This window comes from Canis lupus, chromosome 6 (assembly GCF_011100685.1).
Source record: "Canis lupus familiaris isolate Mischka breed German Shepherd chromosome 6, alternate assembly UU_Cfam_GSD_1.0, whole genome shotgun sequence".
Classification (NCBI taxonomy): Eukaryota; Metazoa; Chordata; class Mammalia; order Carnivora; family Canidae; genus Canis; species Canis lupus.
The window spans coordinates 55,293,655-55,311,179 of NC_049227.1; the positions used below are offsets into that span (position 1 = coordinate 55,293,655).

General features: G+C 38.0%; 1 protein-coding gene across 5 annotated transcripts in view; it reads right to left on the reverse strand.

Moving 5' to 3' along the window:
- ABCD3 (ATP binding cassette subfamily D member 3) overlaps window positions 1-17,325 on the reverse strand; it is a 76,645-nt gene extending 59,320 nt beyond the window's left edge. For 4 of the 5 annotated variants that reach the window (XR_005361199.1, XM_038541293.1, XM_038541291.1 and 1 more), the window contains exon 1: window positions 17,136-17,325. Coding sequence is in view for 4 of the 5 variants with exons in the window: in XM_038541293.1 (XP_038397221.1) it covers window positions 17,136-17,245 (110 nt within the window). In the remaining variant the exon portion in view is untranslated. Of the gene's footprint in view, window positions 1-16,542; window positions 16,638-17,135 lie in introns of those variants that run through there. The other variant, XM_038541294.1, reaches the window with a different exon arrangement.
- Window positions 17,326-17,525: the final 200 nt, after the last annotated feature.

Sequence of the window (17,525 nt, forward strand, 5' to 3'; positions counted from 1 at the left end):
CTTATGCCCACTAGAATGGCTCAGATTAAAAAGACTGATCACACCAAGAGTTATCAAGGATGTGGAACAACTGGAATCTTCCTATACTGCCGATGGGAATATAAAATAATACAAGCACTTTGGAAAACAGTTAGGCAAATTTCTTAAAAAGTTAAACATACACTACCATACGACCCAGTCATTCCACTACTAAGTATTTGCTCAAGGGACATAAAAGCATATGTCCATATATAAAGTCTGTTCAAACGTTCATAGCAGCTTTATTTTTAATAGTCAAAACCCGGAAACAATCCAAATGTTCATCAATAAGCCGAATGGATTAAAAAATTGTGGTAGATCCATAAAATGTACTCAACAATTAAAAAACAATTGATACACACAGCATAGATAAATCTCAAAAGCATTACACTGAAAGTAGCTAGACAAAAAAAGTATATAGCATATGATTCCACTCATGAAATTCTAGAGCAACCAACACCAATCTGTTGTTACAGAAAGCAGATCAGTGTTGCTTCAAGCTAGGGGCAGGGAGAGGACTGACTACAAAGGGGCCACAAGGGAACTTTGGGGAGATAAAATGTTCCTTACCTTGATTGTAGTACTGTTTCACAGATGTTATATATCAAAACTCATCAAGGTGTGTACTTTAAGTATCAACAGTTTACTGTGTATCAATAAAGTTTCAATAAAGTAAGAAAATTAAAAAAAAAAAACCTAACTGAAACCTAGAAAAGACTTTTTCCTAAGAACGTAACAGAATGTGTTTTGTTAGTCCTTTATTTTTGCAGAGGTGAGGGAGAGGAAAATGGGAGTTAACTGTTCCTTAGTATTCCCAGCAAAACATAAAATAGACAGGAACTTTCTCTAAAAATGGAAGGAGACAACTATAAGACTAGGAAAAAGAAACTGTCAAAAATTGAAAGAAGTTTTTAGGTAAGAGCTTTCAAACAAAGTAAAAAAAGACACAATTCTGAAAACTTCAATCAGAATTTAGTTAACCAGAACAGTATTTTTGACCCTAATGTTTTTCTCATTTCATTCTAGGTGAACTCGGCCAGTGTTTCCTAGACTTGTGGTAATGTACGAACCTCTTCTAAAGGGGAAAAAAAAAAAAAACTCTTCTTACAGATCCTACTACTACCTTAAATTTTGTAAATTATACAAATTATGTATAAGCAGAAAATTAAGCATATACTTTTTTTTTATACCTCTCCTATACACATATCGTTTAAAAAACAGGCAAAAGTTTTAAGGCTAATAAAAATGGAGTCAACATTCATTTAAAGTGACAGGTGAAATAACATTGCTACAACTAATCACTAGTGGGAGTAGAAGAATAGAAAGAATTATTCAATCCAGTTGATGTCCAAGATTTTTTTTAAATCATTATTATTCTTTTGTAAACAGTGAATTGGTTTTAAAACACTGCTTCATTAATGTTGATAGGATAATCAATTTATTAGTATATTCCAAAACAAAATTCTAAAAATTGAATAATAGTCAATGAATACATCTGAACTTATTTTCCTACCCCAAATCTCTTCTTCACCTTCTCATACTGAACCTGGGCCCTAACCCAGTGAACGTACCTTCACCTACACCACCACTTGAATCAAAACTTGGGAATTATTCTCAGGTATTCTCCCTTTCTCTCATACTCTTCATACCCAATCGCTCTCTATGTTCTTCTCTTCATCTCTATTGACAAGACTTCAAATTGGGCCATCAAAATTTCTCACATAAACTACTATAATTTTTCCACCTCCTTTCTACATAGTTTCCTTTTCATCTCTAACTGCTTTCAATTCACTTCCATAGCCATATCAAATATCGTGTGTGTGTGTGCATGGCACACTCAACTGAGGTTAATAAGGGCAGAGGCGAAGACCTGAACATACAAAGCAACTCTGGGAATGGAAAGAAAGACAGGAAAACTGTCAGAAATGACATGGTGAGGGAGTAGATCAGAGCTGGGAACTATAGCTGACCCTTCACACAGGTTTGAATTGTGCAGGTTTACTTACAGATTTTTTACAGAATAGAACTGTAAATATATTTTCCCCTCCTTACGATTCTCTGAGTAATAATTTCTTTTCTCTAGTGTACATTATTGTTAAGAGTCATTGTAAGAATTATTGTAAGAATGTAGTACATAAGACAACACACTGTTAAGTGTTAATCAATGTTTATGTTATCAGTAAGTCTTCTGGTCAGTTAATAGTAGGATATTAGTAGTTAAATTTGGGGACAGGCCAAAGTTATACAAAGATTGTCAACTGTGCAGGGGTTCACCCCTAATCCCTACATTGTTCAAGGTTCAACTGAACATGGAAATGAGTGGAGAAGAGCACAGAGTTTAAGAACTGTGTAAAGATGGAGGAGATATAAGAAACGATCAGCTCCAAACTGATGCCATGAAAGGCAAAGACCACTTTCCTCAAGTTTCACAATTTACAGCCTGAGCTGCTAGAGGACAGGGATTCTGTTAACTACAAAAGAATAACAACAGTAAAAGCATTCAGGGAAATAATAATTAGACTCATAGTAAACATGTTCAATTTCAAGTCCCAGTGATAACTATATGGAATTTTTAAAAGTTGAGATGTTTAAAAGTTGAGATTTGAAGTACAAGAGTGGAGATGCTGATTTGAAAGGCATTAACAAGACACTGACGTGGACATACAAGGATAGAACTCCTTCGGGAAACAAAAACATGAAATCTGAAATGTGAGTCTTCCATCTGTCTATTAAAACGCTGTACTAAAAATTTTAGAATGTGCTCTTAAGGAACTTGGTTTAGGGATCCCTGGGTGGTGCAGCGGTTTAGCGCCTGCCTTTGGCCCAGGGCGTGATCCTAGAGATCCGGGATCGAATCCCACGCCGGGCTCCCGGTGCATGGAGCCTGCTTCTCCCTCTGCCTGTGTCTCTGCCTCTCTCTCTCTCTCTCACTGTGTGCCTATCATAAATAAATCTTAAAAAAAAAAAAAAATTAAAAAGAAAAAAAAAGGAACTTGATTTAAGTTGTTCCCTGAATATTGCTCCCAGGCACTGTAAGAAGCAAACTTGCCTCTTAAAAGGAAAGTATGTTTACTATAAGCCTCAAAATTATTCCTAGAACTTTAAATAAAATGTCTAGACCGTAATCAAAAATAACCAAGCACAGAGCAAACCAGACTCCATAAACAGGAACCAGTAGAAATTAAGACAGAAGGAAACCCAAGAAGATTTCAGATGTTTGAATTTCCAAACACATCCTATTAGAAAATGCAGACCATATTTAAAGATATAAATACACAAAATAAAGTTATCTACCAAAACAAGGAAATTATTAAAAAAAAAAAAAAAAAAAAAAAGGAGAGCGAGATAGACATAAGAGAAGCCAACAGAATTGGAGGGGAGGGGGCAGAGGGAGAGACACAATCTTAATCAGGCTCCATGCCCAGCACAGAGCTCTGTCTCACAACCCTGAGATCATGACCCGAGCCGAAATCAAGAGTTCATGCTTAACCAACTGAGCTAACCAGGCACCCCAGAGCCAAATAGAATTTTAAAGAATTAAAAATACAAAAAGTGAAATGTAATACTTAATAATTTTAGTAGGTTTCACAGAGGCAGATACAATTAACAATTTAGGAGCTAAATGAGAATTTGCTAACCAGAGTGTAACAAAAAGTAAGCAAAAAGATGAATAACAAAGAAGAGATACAGTGCTCACTTCAGCAGCAATGTACTATAAAATTGGAATGATACAGAGAAGATCAACATGCCCCCCCATGAAACACAAATCTGTGAAGTGCTTTTAAAAAAAAAAAAAAAAAAAAGTAAAAAGTGCTTACAATAAAAGTATCTCAACTGGTGTCCAGAAAGAATAAAAAAAGAAAACAAGGCAATCCACAAAGTCAAAAAGGCCCAGTGAATCCTAAGCAGGATAGATTAAAATATCCATGCATCACCAAATCATAGTGAGCACCAGAAAATCAAAGATAAAGATAAATCCTTAAAACCAGGTAGAGGAGGGAAAAAAAAGACCCATTACTTTCAAAGGGGTAACAGTTATAAATAGCTGACTTCTCATTAGTAGTATTGGAAACCAGAACATGGTAGAATCAAACATTCAATGGACAGAAAGAAAATCCCTACCAATCAAGAATTAAATGTGCAGGGGAAAAAACCACTTTCATGAATGAAGGCAAATAAAGACATTATCTGACAAAATGGAAAAAGTTCATAATTAGTAGATTTGTACAAAGGTCATATTGGTGGTGGCAAGGATGGTGATTTCAGTAGGAAGATGTAGGTTGCAAAAACAAATGAAGAGCAACGAAAGTAGTAACTATATACTTAACTCTGAATATTACATAAAACAATAATGCACTAAATGTCTTTTAGTACTTAAATAAAAACTCTCACCACAACAAATGCATATAAATCAGGAGGAAAGTAAGTGGAGCTATCACTCTAAAGTCATCTTACTGCTTAGGAGGAGGATGAAGTATTACTGATTAATGTTTAGGCTTCAAATTTTTAACATGTTAAAATTTCTAGGGTAATTAATTAAAGTAGAGTAAAAAAATAGTAACTTCCAAACTACTAGAAGGAGTAAAAATAAAATAATGAAAAAAGAATAACTACAAAGCAATTATGCTATTAATCAACAACAAAAAGAGGGGCACCTGAGTGGTTCAATGGTTGAGTGTCTGTCTTTGGCTCAGATCATGATTCCCAGGTCCTAGGATCCAGTCGTGCATCAGGCTCCCCACAGGGAGCCTGCTTCTCCCTCTGCCTGTGTCTCTGCCTCTCTGTGTGTCTCTCATGAATAAATAAAATCTTAAAAAAAAAAATACAAGAAAAATCCCCAAATGTTTGGAAATTGTGGTAAATTAAATATAAGACAAATTCTTTCTGTTCCTCCTAAAAAGGAGGAATCTATTTTCCCATCCTTGAATCTGGGCCAAGCTTCTGACTTGCTCTAACCAACAGAATGTGGCAGAAACCTTTTTGCTTTTATTTTTGCCTCTTGGAATGCTGAGACTACCATATGAGGAAACTGATTATAGCCTACTAGATGATAAAAAGTCACTCAGATGAGAACCAAAGCAGCCCAACCAACAGCTAGCACCATCAGCCACATATGAATGAAGCTGTCTTGAACCTTCCCACATGTAGTCAATCCTCTAGTTGAATGCAGCCTCAGGCAAACCCAAAACAAAACCAGCAGAGGAACTGCCCAGCCACACACAGAATTGAGGGGAAAAAGAATTATTTTAAGTTATTAAGTTTTGGGGTGGTTATGCAACAATAGATAACTGATACATACAAAGAGAGAAACTGTGAAGTCATAAGTCAATGAAATAAAAATAATTTGAAATGTATGATACACACATCAAATGATATGTTTACAAAATGGTAATAGTTTATATATCAAAAAAACCTGCAAAAGAAAAAAAAAAAAAAAAAACTGTGTGCTGTAACTAAAGCAGTGCTTAGAGAAATTTATAACCTCAAATGAATACTTTAGAACAGAAAGGCTGGAAATTTATATCGCTCTCAGAACACTGGAAAAATAAAATTAATTGAGGAAAGCATAAAGAAGAAAAGGATAGAGGAAAGCAAAAAAAAAAAAAAAAAAAAGGAAATAACACACTATATAGAAGTAAACCAAAATTGAAAGCTGGATTTTTTTAAAAATTCATACATTTTTACAGACATATAGCAAGACTGATCCAAAAAAAAAAGAAAAAAAGGCAATCATACATTAATCTATAGATTAGAAGCAATACTCATCAAGATCTCAACATGCTGATCCTAAGAGTTATATAGAGAGTAGCTGGAAGAGTTGGTAACCAAAGCACATTTTTTTTTTTTTTTAATTTATCCATTCATGAAAGACACAGAGAGACAGAGGCAGAGGCAGAGTTGGAGAAGCAAGCTCCACGCAGGAAGCCCGATGTGGGACTCGATCCCCGGACTCCAGGATCACAACCTGGGCCAAAGGCAGACGCTAAACTGCTGAGCCATCCAAGGATCCCCTTATATTTTAAGATCCACTGCATTCATAAAATAGGGTTCCTCCAAGCCTCTATAAAATAGAGAGCATTAAATAGTTATTTACTTGTAGTAAATCAACAGGTTCATAATGATACTTAAGACTCATTGGTTATCTTCAGAGAATAAGAGGGAACTAATGAATTATTTTAAAATTGGTAAAGTAAAAAGCAATTATCTATCCTTTCCTAATTGAACTGTACCACTGGGTAATAACCAAATAGTAGATGAAGAAGTTTATTTTTATTGAAAGCCTTCCACCTTATAAATGATGAATAAGAGAATTCAAATATCACCATTTTGCAAGCCCCAATAAAAACTCACTGATGTATGTCTCAAGCAACAGTGACTGCTAAAAATCATAAAAAAAAGAAGCAACCAGATACTACATACATCTTCATGGAGAGTACACAACATCAACACCTAGGAAGTGTTCTTACCCAAAATAAAATCTAAACTTTGATCAAGCTTTTAGATCCAACTCCTAATTTACAGGAAATACAGAGAATGAAGAAAAAGTATGCAATCAGCCAAACCCAGATGGCAAAATCTGTCTGGGTCAAAATACTTGATTGCTTCAACAAATGATAAAGGGAAGACAAATAGCAGCAGGACATGCAGATTAAGAGAAACAAACAAGAAAACACATAACTAAATTTTAGTGCTCAGGAATGCACATTTGGGCAACAAAATGAGAAACAGATGTATAGATGCAATTACTATAGAAGTCAGGATAGCAATTATAGCAAAGGAGAGGAATAGGCTCTGACTGGAAAGGGGCATGTGGAAGGCTTGTGGGGTGGCCAGCAAATATTTCTTTCTTGACCTGCATAGTAGTTTTAAAGGGTGTTTATTTTAAAAATTTAAAAAGTCATTAGGTTATATATGTTTTTATGCAGTTTTCTTCATTTGTGGCATAATATATAATAAAGAGATATTAAAAATCCTAGACTCTTTCACTATGACTCTAACATTTTAATTATCAACATATTCCCATAAAATTTTAACAATTAACTTTGCATTTAACATAAGACTTTCTTAACCCCTGAATGATTAACTGTTTTTTTGAATCTAAGTTGATCTGAAGGATTTGGTAAAAATGCTTTATTCTTTTACCTTCCACATAGCTAATTCAAACTTAAAAACTCTCATAACCACGTACCATTACTACCCTTCTGATTCCTCACTGGTAAAATGAAGACAATAAAACAACTATCCCAAAAGACTATTTGTGAGGAATAAATACTTAGAACAATGCTTAAAATATGTTAAGTGCTCAATAAATAATTAGTAAGACTTCCAGCTTCATGTCTTTGGAGTCCCTTCTCAAAACCTAAATCCATTAACTCTACGCCTTTACTCATGTTGTTTTCCCCACCTAAAATACCTCCTACCTCTTAGTGAAACACTACAAATCTTAAAGTCAGGCTCAAATGTGAAGCCTCCCCAGGTAACAAAAGATACCAAATTAGCCAAATATGCTTTGATAAGCTTTATTTTCAATTTTGTACTTTATTAATTGCATTCATTCAGGACCGCTAATTTAGCAAAAGGATTACAAAAGCATGTTTTAAAAAAAAAAAAAACCTTTTTAAGCACACTCAAGGTTTCAAGCCCTCTTAGTATGTACAATAGTTCCCACTGAAGAGCATAACCATCAGCTACCCAAAGTACTTTACCCTTACGTTTATAGAAAGCTGTATCATTGACAGAGTTGCTTAAAACAAAAGTGATTTCTTCATAAAAAGAATATCATGATGAGAGCCATGTCCTTAAGCAAGAGTCTGATGAATTATTTTTTGTAGAAATAACTAAAAATGCCATTCTTAAACTACTCTGACATTCCATACAAATCACTGTATGGAAATAACAGAGAAATAAAATACCCATTTTTATAAAATTTTATTTGGCATATATTAGTATAACGAAAACTGTAAAGAGCCTATTTTTCTTCTTAACTACAGTTTGTATTTTATTGTAATAGATTAGAAGGTGATGATATTCATCAGGTCATGGATGAGACTGATGTTGATCCCGGGAAAAAATTAAAATTTATTTATCCAAATGGACAATATGGCATCAGTACTTAGAAGAAGTAGTTAATTCTAGAAATAAGCACAACTTCACCAAAAAGTCATGCTGGACCAAATTCATTCTCTTCTCTGAAGGGATCATAAAAATTCTGTAAACTTAGTTTATTATACTACAAAAAGCATTTGACAATGAACCAAATCAGGAGTTCTCCACCTTTTCCATATAAATGAAATCGATACCATATACAGCTCTAGGGTTTCATCTTCAGTGTTCCATGACCAGAAAAGAAAGACCCTTCCCCATCAGCTCCAGCAGAAACATCTCAAAGGAAGACTTTTGCTGGCCCAATATGGATTTGATGCCTAGGCGTACAGTCAGAGCGTCAGGTCGTTACCAGAAGGAAAAGTGTGAAAACATGTTAAGTTGAAGATAAGAACCAATACAACACCCAAATAATAGAAAGGTTCCAGAAGTATAAATACACTGTTCTATACTTGGCTGTCCAACAACTTAAATTTACTGTGAAAATACAGAAAAGGAATACTAATTCAATTTGCAGAATCAAAAAGAATTTTAGAGGAAGTAATACATCCAAAAGGTAAGTGTAAATATCTGCACCAGGTTTAATTAATATATATATATATATATATATATATATATATATATATATGAAACACAAGTTGAGAAGGGCACATGAAGGGAAAACAATTGTGTAAGCTTATTACGAGTGAAGAGTATTGATTGTCACAAAAATATTAAATGTAACCTCACCTACTTTAACAAAAGCTAGGATCTACAAAGCAAGTAATACGTCATTCCACTCTGTGCCAGTCAGACCACACTTAGAAAATACTTATTTTCTACTAAAAAATATTTATGTAGAAAAATTACAGAAGCAATCTAGATGCCCAAAATAAATTATGATATAGTCATACAAAGGAGTATTTATGTATTTCTTTAAAAGTATAGTTATGAAGTTCATGTAAAAATACATGGAAAATGTCTATGCATTAAGAGAAAATAGCAAAACATGTACATTATAATTATGTACATGCATGCATATCAATGAGAAATAAGAGGTAGCAAAAGTAAAATAATATGTATGTTATAGTGATGACATTATGGATAACTTAATTTTTTAATTGTCTTTAATGTTTCCACTGTAAACTGTGAAAAGGTCACAAAACAATAATATCATTTTTATAAATTTCTAAGACTTGTTTAACCATACATATAAAAGGGAGCGAGCTCTTAAACAGCTCATAATATTCTTAAAGAGATATAAACATTTGCAGCAAGAAAATTTTGTTGTTTAAAATAACAGTAACTACAGCCCTAAGAAATGAGCATCTCAGAGTCAGTCAGTCAACAAACTTTCTTTGAGAGCCAACTATGTGCCAGCCACACTTTCTAGCCACTGGGGCTATAACAATGAACAAAATAGACAAAAATTCCTGCCCTCATAGAACTTACATCCTAGCAGCAGAGATATACATTAAACAAGATAAATATGTAAAATAAATACTGCATTTGATAGTGATTAAGGAAAAGCTAGGGAAGTGGTCAGTGTGTGTGTAAAGAATGCTTTTTAAAACTGAATGACAGTGGTTTAGCACCACCTTCAGCCCAGGGCGCGATCCTGGAGATCTGGGATCAAGTCCCACGTCAGGCTCCCCTGCATGGAGCCTGCATCTCCCTCTGCCTGTGTCTCTGCCTGTGTCTCTGCCTCTCTCTCTCTCTCTTCTCTCTGTGTCTCTCATGAATGAATGAATGAATGAATGAATGAATAAATAAATAAATAAATAAATAAATAAATAAAATCTTTAAAATAATAAAATAAAATAAAACTGAGTGACAATGGAAGGTCTCCCTGAGAAGAAATCCGAAAAAAGATGGAAAAGGGGAGGGAGTTAGCAGTGTGGATATGTGGGGAAAGAAGTGCAAAATGCCTTGAAAAAGAATCTCTGGCCAATGATGGTATTGTTCTAAAAACATAGAAGTATAATTAATTAAACAGTCTGTACCCAGTCCCTGCCCAGCAGACCACAGACAGCTAGCTACACAGTTCCAAGAACACTGCTTCTGGACCTGACCTGCATCAGTTAGTTGTCAGTACACAGATGCTTTTCCTGGCAAATTCTTTGAGGCCTTTTGCTTAAGCAATCTCTTTTTATTCTGAGGATCCAAATGGAGCCTATAACATCCACTCATGGTCCATCCCAAGGGTCTCATGCAGCTCTTGCCCCTCACCTGACGCATACTTACACTTTGCAGAACATTTAGTGGGCCTGTGAAACTGAGCAAAGGGAAGCCAGACCCTCCTAGAGCTTAAGCTGAAAGGAGATCTCAGGAAGGAAAGATGAATTTCAAGTATGCGGAAAGCTGTAAAGAAGTTGGGGGGGGGGGGGTGCGCAGGGAGGCAAGGAGTAAAAGCTAGACATATGAGAACAATTCAAGAGGTACATAAAAGATCTAGCAACAGGCCATGGGGCTGAGGTTCAGGGAAAAATAGTCAACAAACTGCCAACAGTGGAAATGTCAAAGGAACTTATAAATAAATGAGTGTCTCCATTTTAAGCTGTTCACTATGCTAAGTATAATCCCTGCCATCAATCCCAAATTTTCAATGAAACTCTACAATTACATGCTTTGTGGCTGATGCTTTATAGGAATCAAGGCAGATAATAAAAAGGCAAGATAGAAGTAGGATCTAAAATAGAGCAAAAGCTTTTGCATAGTGAAGGAAACTATCAAGAGAACAAAAAGGCAACCTACTGAATGGGAGAAGGTATTTGCAAATGATATGTCTAATAAAAGGCCAATAGTCAAGATATACAAAAAACTTATATAACAACACCAAGAAACCCCACAAATACTCCAATTAAAAATGGGCAGAGTACCTGAATAGACATTTTTCCAAAGAAGATGTACAGTCAGCCAACAGACAAATGAAAAGATGAACATCACTAATTATCATGGAAGTGCAAATAAAAACCACAGTGAGATATCTTACACCTGTCAGAATGGCTAGTATCAAAAAGACAAGAAGTAACAAGCGTTGGCAAGGATGTAGAGAAAAGGGAACCCTCATGCACTGTTGGTAGGAATGTAAATTGGTGCAGCCACTGTGGAAAACAATATAGAGGTTCCTCAAAAAATTAAAGATAAAAATACCATATGATCCAGTAATTTCACTATTGTTTACCCCCCCAAAAAAAAGATATATGCACCCCTATGTTTATTACAGCATTATTTACAATAGCCAAGATATAGACACAATCCAAGCATCCACTGATAGATAAATGGATAAAGATGTGGTGTCTATACATATACAATGGAGTATCATTCAGCCGTAAAAGTGGAGATCTTGCCACTTGAGATAACATGAACAGACCCAAACAACAGAATGCTAAGTGAAATAAATCAGAGAAAGACAAATACCATATGATTTCATTTATCTGTGGAATCCAAAAAAAAAAAAAAAAGGCCAACAAATAAACAAAAAGCAGAAACAGACTGATACATACAGAGAACTGATGGTAGCCAGAAGGGTAGGGGGTAGGGAATGGGCAAAATGGATGAAAGGGAGTGGAAAGCACAGGCTTCCAGTTATGGAATGAATAAGTCACAGGGATAAAAGGTACAGACAGCATAAGGAATATAGTCAATGGTACTATAATAACATTTGTATGGTGGCAGATGGTAACTACTTGTGATGAGCATAACATAGAATCACTATGTTGTATACCTGCAACTAATGTAACACTGTATGTCAACAATACTTCAATTAAAAAAAAAAAAAAAAAAAATATATATATATATATATACACACATGTATACCAGCAGCCCCTGCCTGGCTCAGTTGGCAGAGACTGATGTCCAGGTTGTGAGTTCAAGCCCCACACATACTAGATGTAGAGAATACTTACAAATAAAATTTTTTTTAAAAATTTTACTTAAAAAAAATATATATATATAGAAAATTTTAAAATAAATAAAACAGAGCAGAGGCAAAAATGTTAAATAAGGTGTAACTAAGAAAAACACAAGCTCCTTGAAACTCCTCAGAAATATCTGGGGGAGATAACTGTGTTCCCACTATCTACAGAGTGGCCTTTGAAAAGAATAAAGTAAATGATCACTCCATCAGCTGGGGGACTTGGCTACACCTGATAGCTGACAACTAGATTACACCAAGTCAAGCAATCAACAGATAAAACAAGAAAGGTACCTAAGGTTTTGACAACTGTGAAGCTGACAATGTCAAATCTCAATGTCCCCTCAGCCTGTTGATCTTCTGCCCAACCCCTAATAAAATGGTTTGATCAGACAACAACAACAACAAAAGTACCTAAATTTATGCTTCAGAAAGTTAAAAAGGATCATTATGTAGATCATCCCGAGTTACTAAATGATACTTCATGGAAGAATGACTCTCAAACCTACTCCTTAAAGGGTAAGAGCTAAAGAATAGAACATATAGGAAGAGAGATTCCAAGTTTGGTTAATATGAATAAAGCTCCAAAGCCTGGAATGAATGTGGCCTGTTCAGAGAACTGTACAAAACTGGTCTATCTGGAACAGTGTACTCATTGGCAGGCAAAGGCATATAAGATTAGCCAGGCATGGTGAGATCAGGTGAAGGAAGGCTCTGAAATCCAGGGTGAGAAATCTGAACTTGACAAGCATTCATGAGAAGGGAAAGAAACTGCTTTGTTCCGTTTTTGGTTTTTTTGTGTTTAGTTTAAGACCATAAAATACTATGGCAGTGCAGATTTTGCCTGCCCTCTAAAACTGGCCCATGATTTCCTACTACCTTGCCCATGTTACATATTCTCAGATATACACCTCTCACTATTACCTAATGCCTCTACTCATGTTTGTACTGTTCCTACATCTCCCAACTGTGTGTCAATTACCCTTAAAAGTTCTTCAACTTAAAAAAAAGTTTTTAACTTCTACATAATTTGTCCACTCCATACAATACTTAGTATCTACCCTGCAACATAGGAAATTAAACATGCCACAGGCTAACTTCTACATAATTTGTCCACTCCATACAATACTTAGTATCTACCCTGCAAATTAGGAAATTAAACATGCCGCAGGCAGTACATGCCCCAAGAAACTATGATGTAAACAGAAGCCAAGAAAATAAACTAGCACAATACAGAGTGTGCTAACTGGTAGAGGAGAGAAATGCTTACAGTTATCATAAGCGCAAAGGACAAGAGTTTGGAAATCAGGAAAAGATAGAAACACCTAAGAGAAAGTATTAACTGGATTGAGGGCTGTTTTTTTTTTTTTTTTAAGATTTTATTTATTTATTCATGAGAGACACAGAGAGAGAGGCCGAGACACAGGCAGAGAGAGAAACAGGCTCCCTGCGGGGAGCCTGATGCAGGACGTGATCTGGGATCACCACCTGAGCCAAAGGCAGACCCTCAACCACTGAGCCACCCAAGCACCTCTGGACTGAATGTTGAAAGAAAAAACACCAAAAGGTGGGGAGAAGTGGTAGGGATAACAGTGATTACAATCAAGACTGCAAAGGCTGAGCAAAGCATGTCATACTCAGAGACTTACTCCATATGGCTGGATGAGTATGAGAAGAAGTAGTAAAGGACCAGATCAGGAACATGATTTTCTAGTGCTAACAACTTTGTATCTTAGAATAATCAAAAGACTTTTATGAAGGAATAACAAGTTCACATTTCTGCTTCTTACAGAGTGCTCTGGTGGCAGTGGAAGATGGATTGAAAGGATATCAAAAAGCTTCCTCCTACCACAAAATGCAACAAAAATCTAATAAAGGCTGATACTAATATTCAACTTATCTGCAGTTATCCACTCCTACCCCTTTTCTAGGCCTTTTCATAAAGCCTTCCCCAACTCTTCCCCAACGCATTAATCTCAGAACTTCTAAGGCATGTCTGTCTGTACACTGCATTCTGTCACCACCTTACATTTTAACTAATTTGCATTTAAACTTCTCTTCCCTAACAAGAAAACAAGATCCCTATGAAAAGATGCCATATATTTTTTGAATGTACATGTAAAACATACACACACACATACACCCCTCCATCCCATAGCACCAGGGCGGTAATACAACATCTTGAAATAGGTACCTTCCTTTGAGCTGAATACATGATCTCCTTTATCTATGAGTACAGATTCCACTATTCCCCATAAATAACAAATAAAATGTATGATTAAGGAAAATCAAGGTGAAAAAAGTTAGTATACAGTAGTGGGGAATGAACACACTTCCTTTTCCAAGAAGATGAAAATGTTCTCATTTATGGTAGGGGTGTGTTACACTGTTGTACTGCATTTACTTAAAAAATGTGTAATCAAGATTTTTGTTTAATATATATAAATTTACCTAAAAATCTGTAAAAATAAGGGGTGGGAGGGAGCAAGGAGCTATGGAAGAAAGATGAATGGCAGAAAATTGATGGTACTTCCTCAGTAAAGTGCCTAGGTGGTTCATTATTCTGCTTCTTTTGAAAAAACTTCATTAACAAAAAAAAGTAACTCATAAATTGTAATTACTTATTCTCCTAATGTCTGGTATAATGTGACATTTAACTTTTAAAGTGGTTTTACTAGCTCCATTACCTTCTTGATTCTAAGGAAAATCTTCTAAGACATATCTTCTAAGACAAACCTATTGTTAATAGCATAGATGAAAAAAGGCTAAGCAGCCACAGATTCCTTAATTAAGCACCGACAGGAAAATTAATTAGCCTTGTTGGAACCAATACCCAAAAATCCAGTAAAATATAAAGTTAGAATTTTCTAATCTTCTAATCTTCAAACTGTGCTGCCAAAGACAGCATCTGAAAGATACCCAAAAGTTTCTGGAAATACAACACCTACAAAAATAGACTCAACACTATTCTGGATGGTTTTAAGATAATTCAATTATTTTACCTACGTAATTAATTCAAACTTATGCTTATCTGCTCTTAATTTGCATTCTCCTCCCACAAGATATATAATGTGGAAAATAAAGACTTTTCTCATTCATGCCAATATTGGTACAAGGTTAACAAACTTTTGTTCAGAGAAATTAACTGTTGCATAACTGAAACCCTCAAAAAGTCCTAAGTTTCTCAAAAAGATTTCTAAAGCATTTTACAATAAAATACAAGTGGAAAAAACACCTAAAATTTAGTAAGACAGTTTCTATTACACTGTTTTGCTATTTCTCAGATGATATTTAAAACTTTTCTTAAAATTATCTACACTCTTATAAATCACTAGCTATCCAAACTGTGACTGGAAGGGACATGAAGAGAGTTTCTGGGACGCTGATAATGTTCTAATCTGAGTGCAGATCTGATTACACGAGTAAGTTCTATCTGTAAAAATTCTTCATGCTCTACATTTATGTGTACTTTTCTACATTACATACATATTACACATGTAATACTCTGATAAAACAAAGTAAGCCTCGGCTGTTAGAGCTGTCCTCAAGTCCCCCACCTCATATTAAAACACCTGTTCTACGCACTAAAACATTTCTCTAATAAAAGATCATTCAAAGTTATTTTATAACATTTAACATTTTCCGACATATTCCCAGATAACAAATAACTCCCATTTGCATCTGGGAGCTCAGAAAGTACATAATGGGGGGGGGGGGGTGTATTTTCCAGAAGAAATCATTTTAAAAGCTACCTGAATAGAAACAGTAGTGAACTGGTACTGTACTGTCTGGACAAAGATGCAAATCATTTTGAACTTGGTTAATAACTGAATTTAAAAAGGAAAAGAAAGACTCCTGCTTCAGATCTTAGTAAGATAAGGAAGACAGGAAGTTAGTAAAAGTTAAACGTTAAGGCTAAACATTAATATTCTCTCGAGGTTGGGCGGGGGGGGGGGGGGGGGGGAGCGGGGGCGGGGTGGTGTTGAGGTGACTGGGGGACGGGCACTGAGCGGGGCTCTTGGCCGGATGAGCACTGGGGTTACGCTATATGTTGGCAAATCGAACTCCAATAAAATATAATAATAATAATAATAATAATAATAATAATAATAATAATAATAAAAAGATTCTCTCCAGCAGCCTGGGTGGCTCAGCAGGTTAGGCCGCTTTCAGCCCAGGGCGTGACCCCGGGGTCCCGGGATCGAGTCCCACGTCAGGCTCCCTGCATGGAGCCTGCTTCTCCCTCTGCCTGTGTCTCTGCCTCTCTCTGTGCGTTTCTCATGAATAAATAATAATTTTTTTAAAAAAATTTTAAGGATTCTCTCGAGGAGGAAGAAGTGGAGTACAATCAAAAAGGATCTCGATCTTCAGGTAAATCACAGCCTCACCCTCCACCTGAACAGGCCAGGGGAGGGAACCAATCAGCCTTTCCGCATGAGATGCCAGAGAGTTCAAAGACCGACGAGCAGGGAACGTCGCTTGGGAAAGCAATCGTCCCGGATGCACCCAGGAGGGTTCACACGTACCATCCTCTCGCCTTTCGACAGCGAGTACTCGGGGATCCTGCCAAGGCCCATCCGAGCGACTGAGGCCACCCGGACTCCATCCTGGCGAGCCCAGTCCTCAGCCTCGAGTCACACAAACACGTCCACAGGGAAACCGACGGTCTCTCGGGGGGGCGGGGGGTGAGAGGGCAAAACTAGAACATCCCCAGAAAGTTGACAGGGGAGGTGGGCTGTGGTGGGGGGCGGGGGGCGGCGACAGCCTCGGGGCAGAGGCGCAGATCTGCGAGCGGGCGCTGGGGCAAGAGGTCAGGCCCGCAGGGTCAGAGGGAGACGGCTTCGGGGGCGCCGGGAACGAGGCCTGGGGGCAAGAGGCGCGGGCTCCCCGCGGGGGCGGGCGAGAGAGACCTCGGCGGGGGCAGAGCGCGGGGCGCCGCGGGGAAACGCGCACGCCCCGGCCTCTGAGCCTGGCAGCAGCCGCCGCCCGCGCCCCGAGCGCCTGACCCCGCCGGGCACGGGGAGCCGTCCGCCCGGCGCCAGGCGAGGAGGCAGAGCGCGCCGGCCGCGGCCGCGCCCGCTCGGGCCCGGGAGGGGAGCGCGGCCAAGGGCCTTCTTACCCGTGCAGGCCGAGGGCGCGGCGCCTCCGGTGCAGCAGGCAGAGCAGCAGGAGCGCGGCCCCGGCCAGCGTGGAGTTTCGCGCCGTCAAGTACTTGCTGAAGGCCGCCATAGAAGCGCCCGAGCGAGCGAGCCGGGAACGGGGCCGCGGCGGCTACGACTGCCCTCAGCGCAGGAAGCGCGGGGGAGACTGGGAGGAGAGGCGCGCGCGGCCGGTGGGCGGGGCCGGCCGCGCAGCCCCGCCCCCCGGCGCGCGCCGCCGCCGCGTCGTCCGCGCGCCGCAGCCCCCCAGCGACCGCCGCCGGGCGGAAGCGCGCGCGGGCGCCGCGGAGGCCGTCTGCGCACGCGCGGACCCCCGCAGGGCCGGGCGGCGGCGGGTCTTCCGTCTCCGC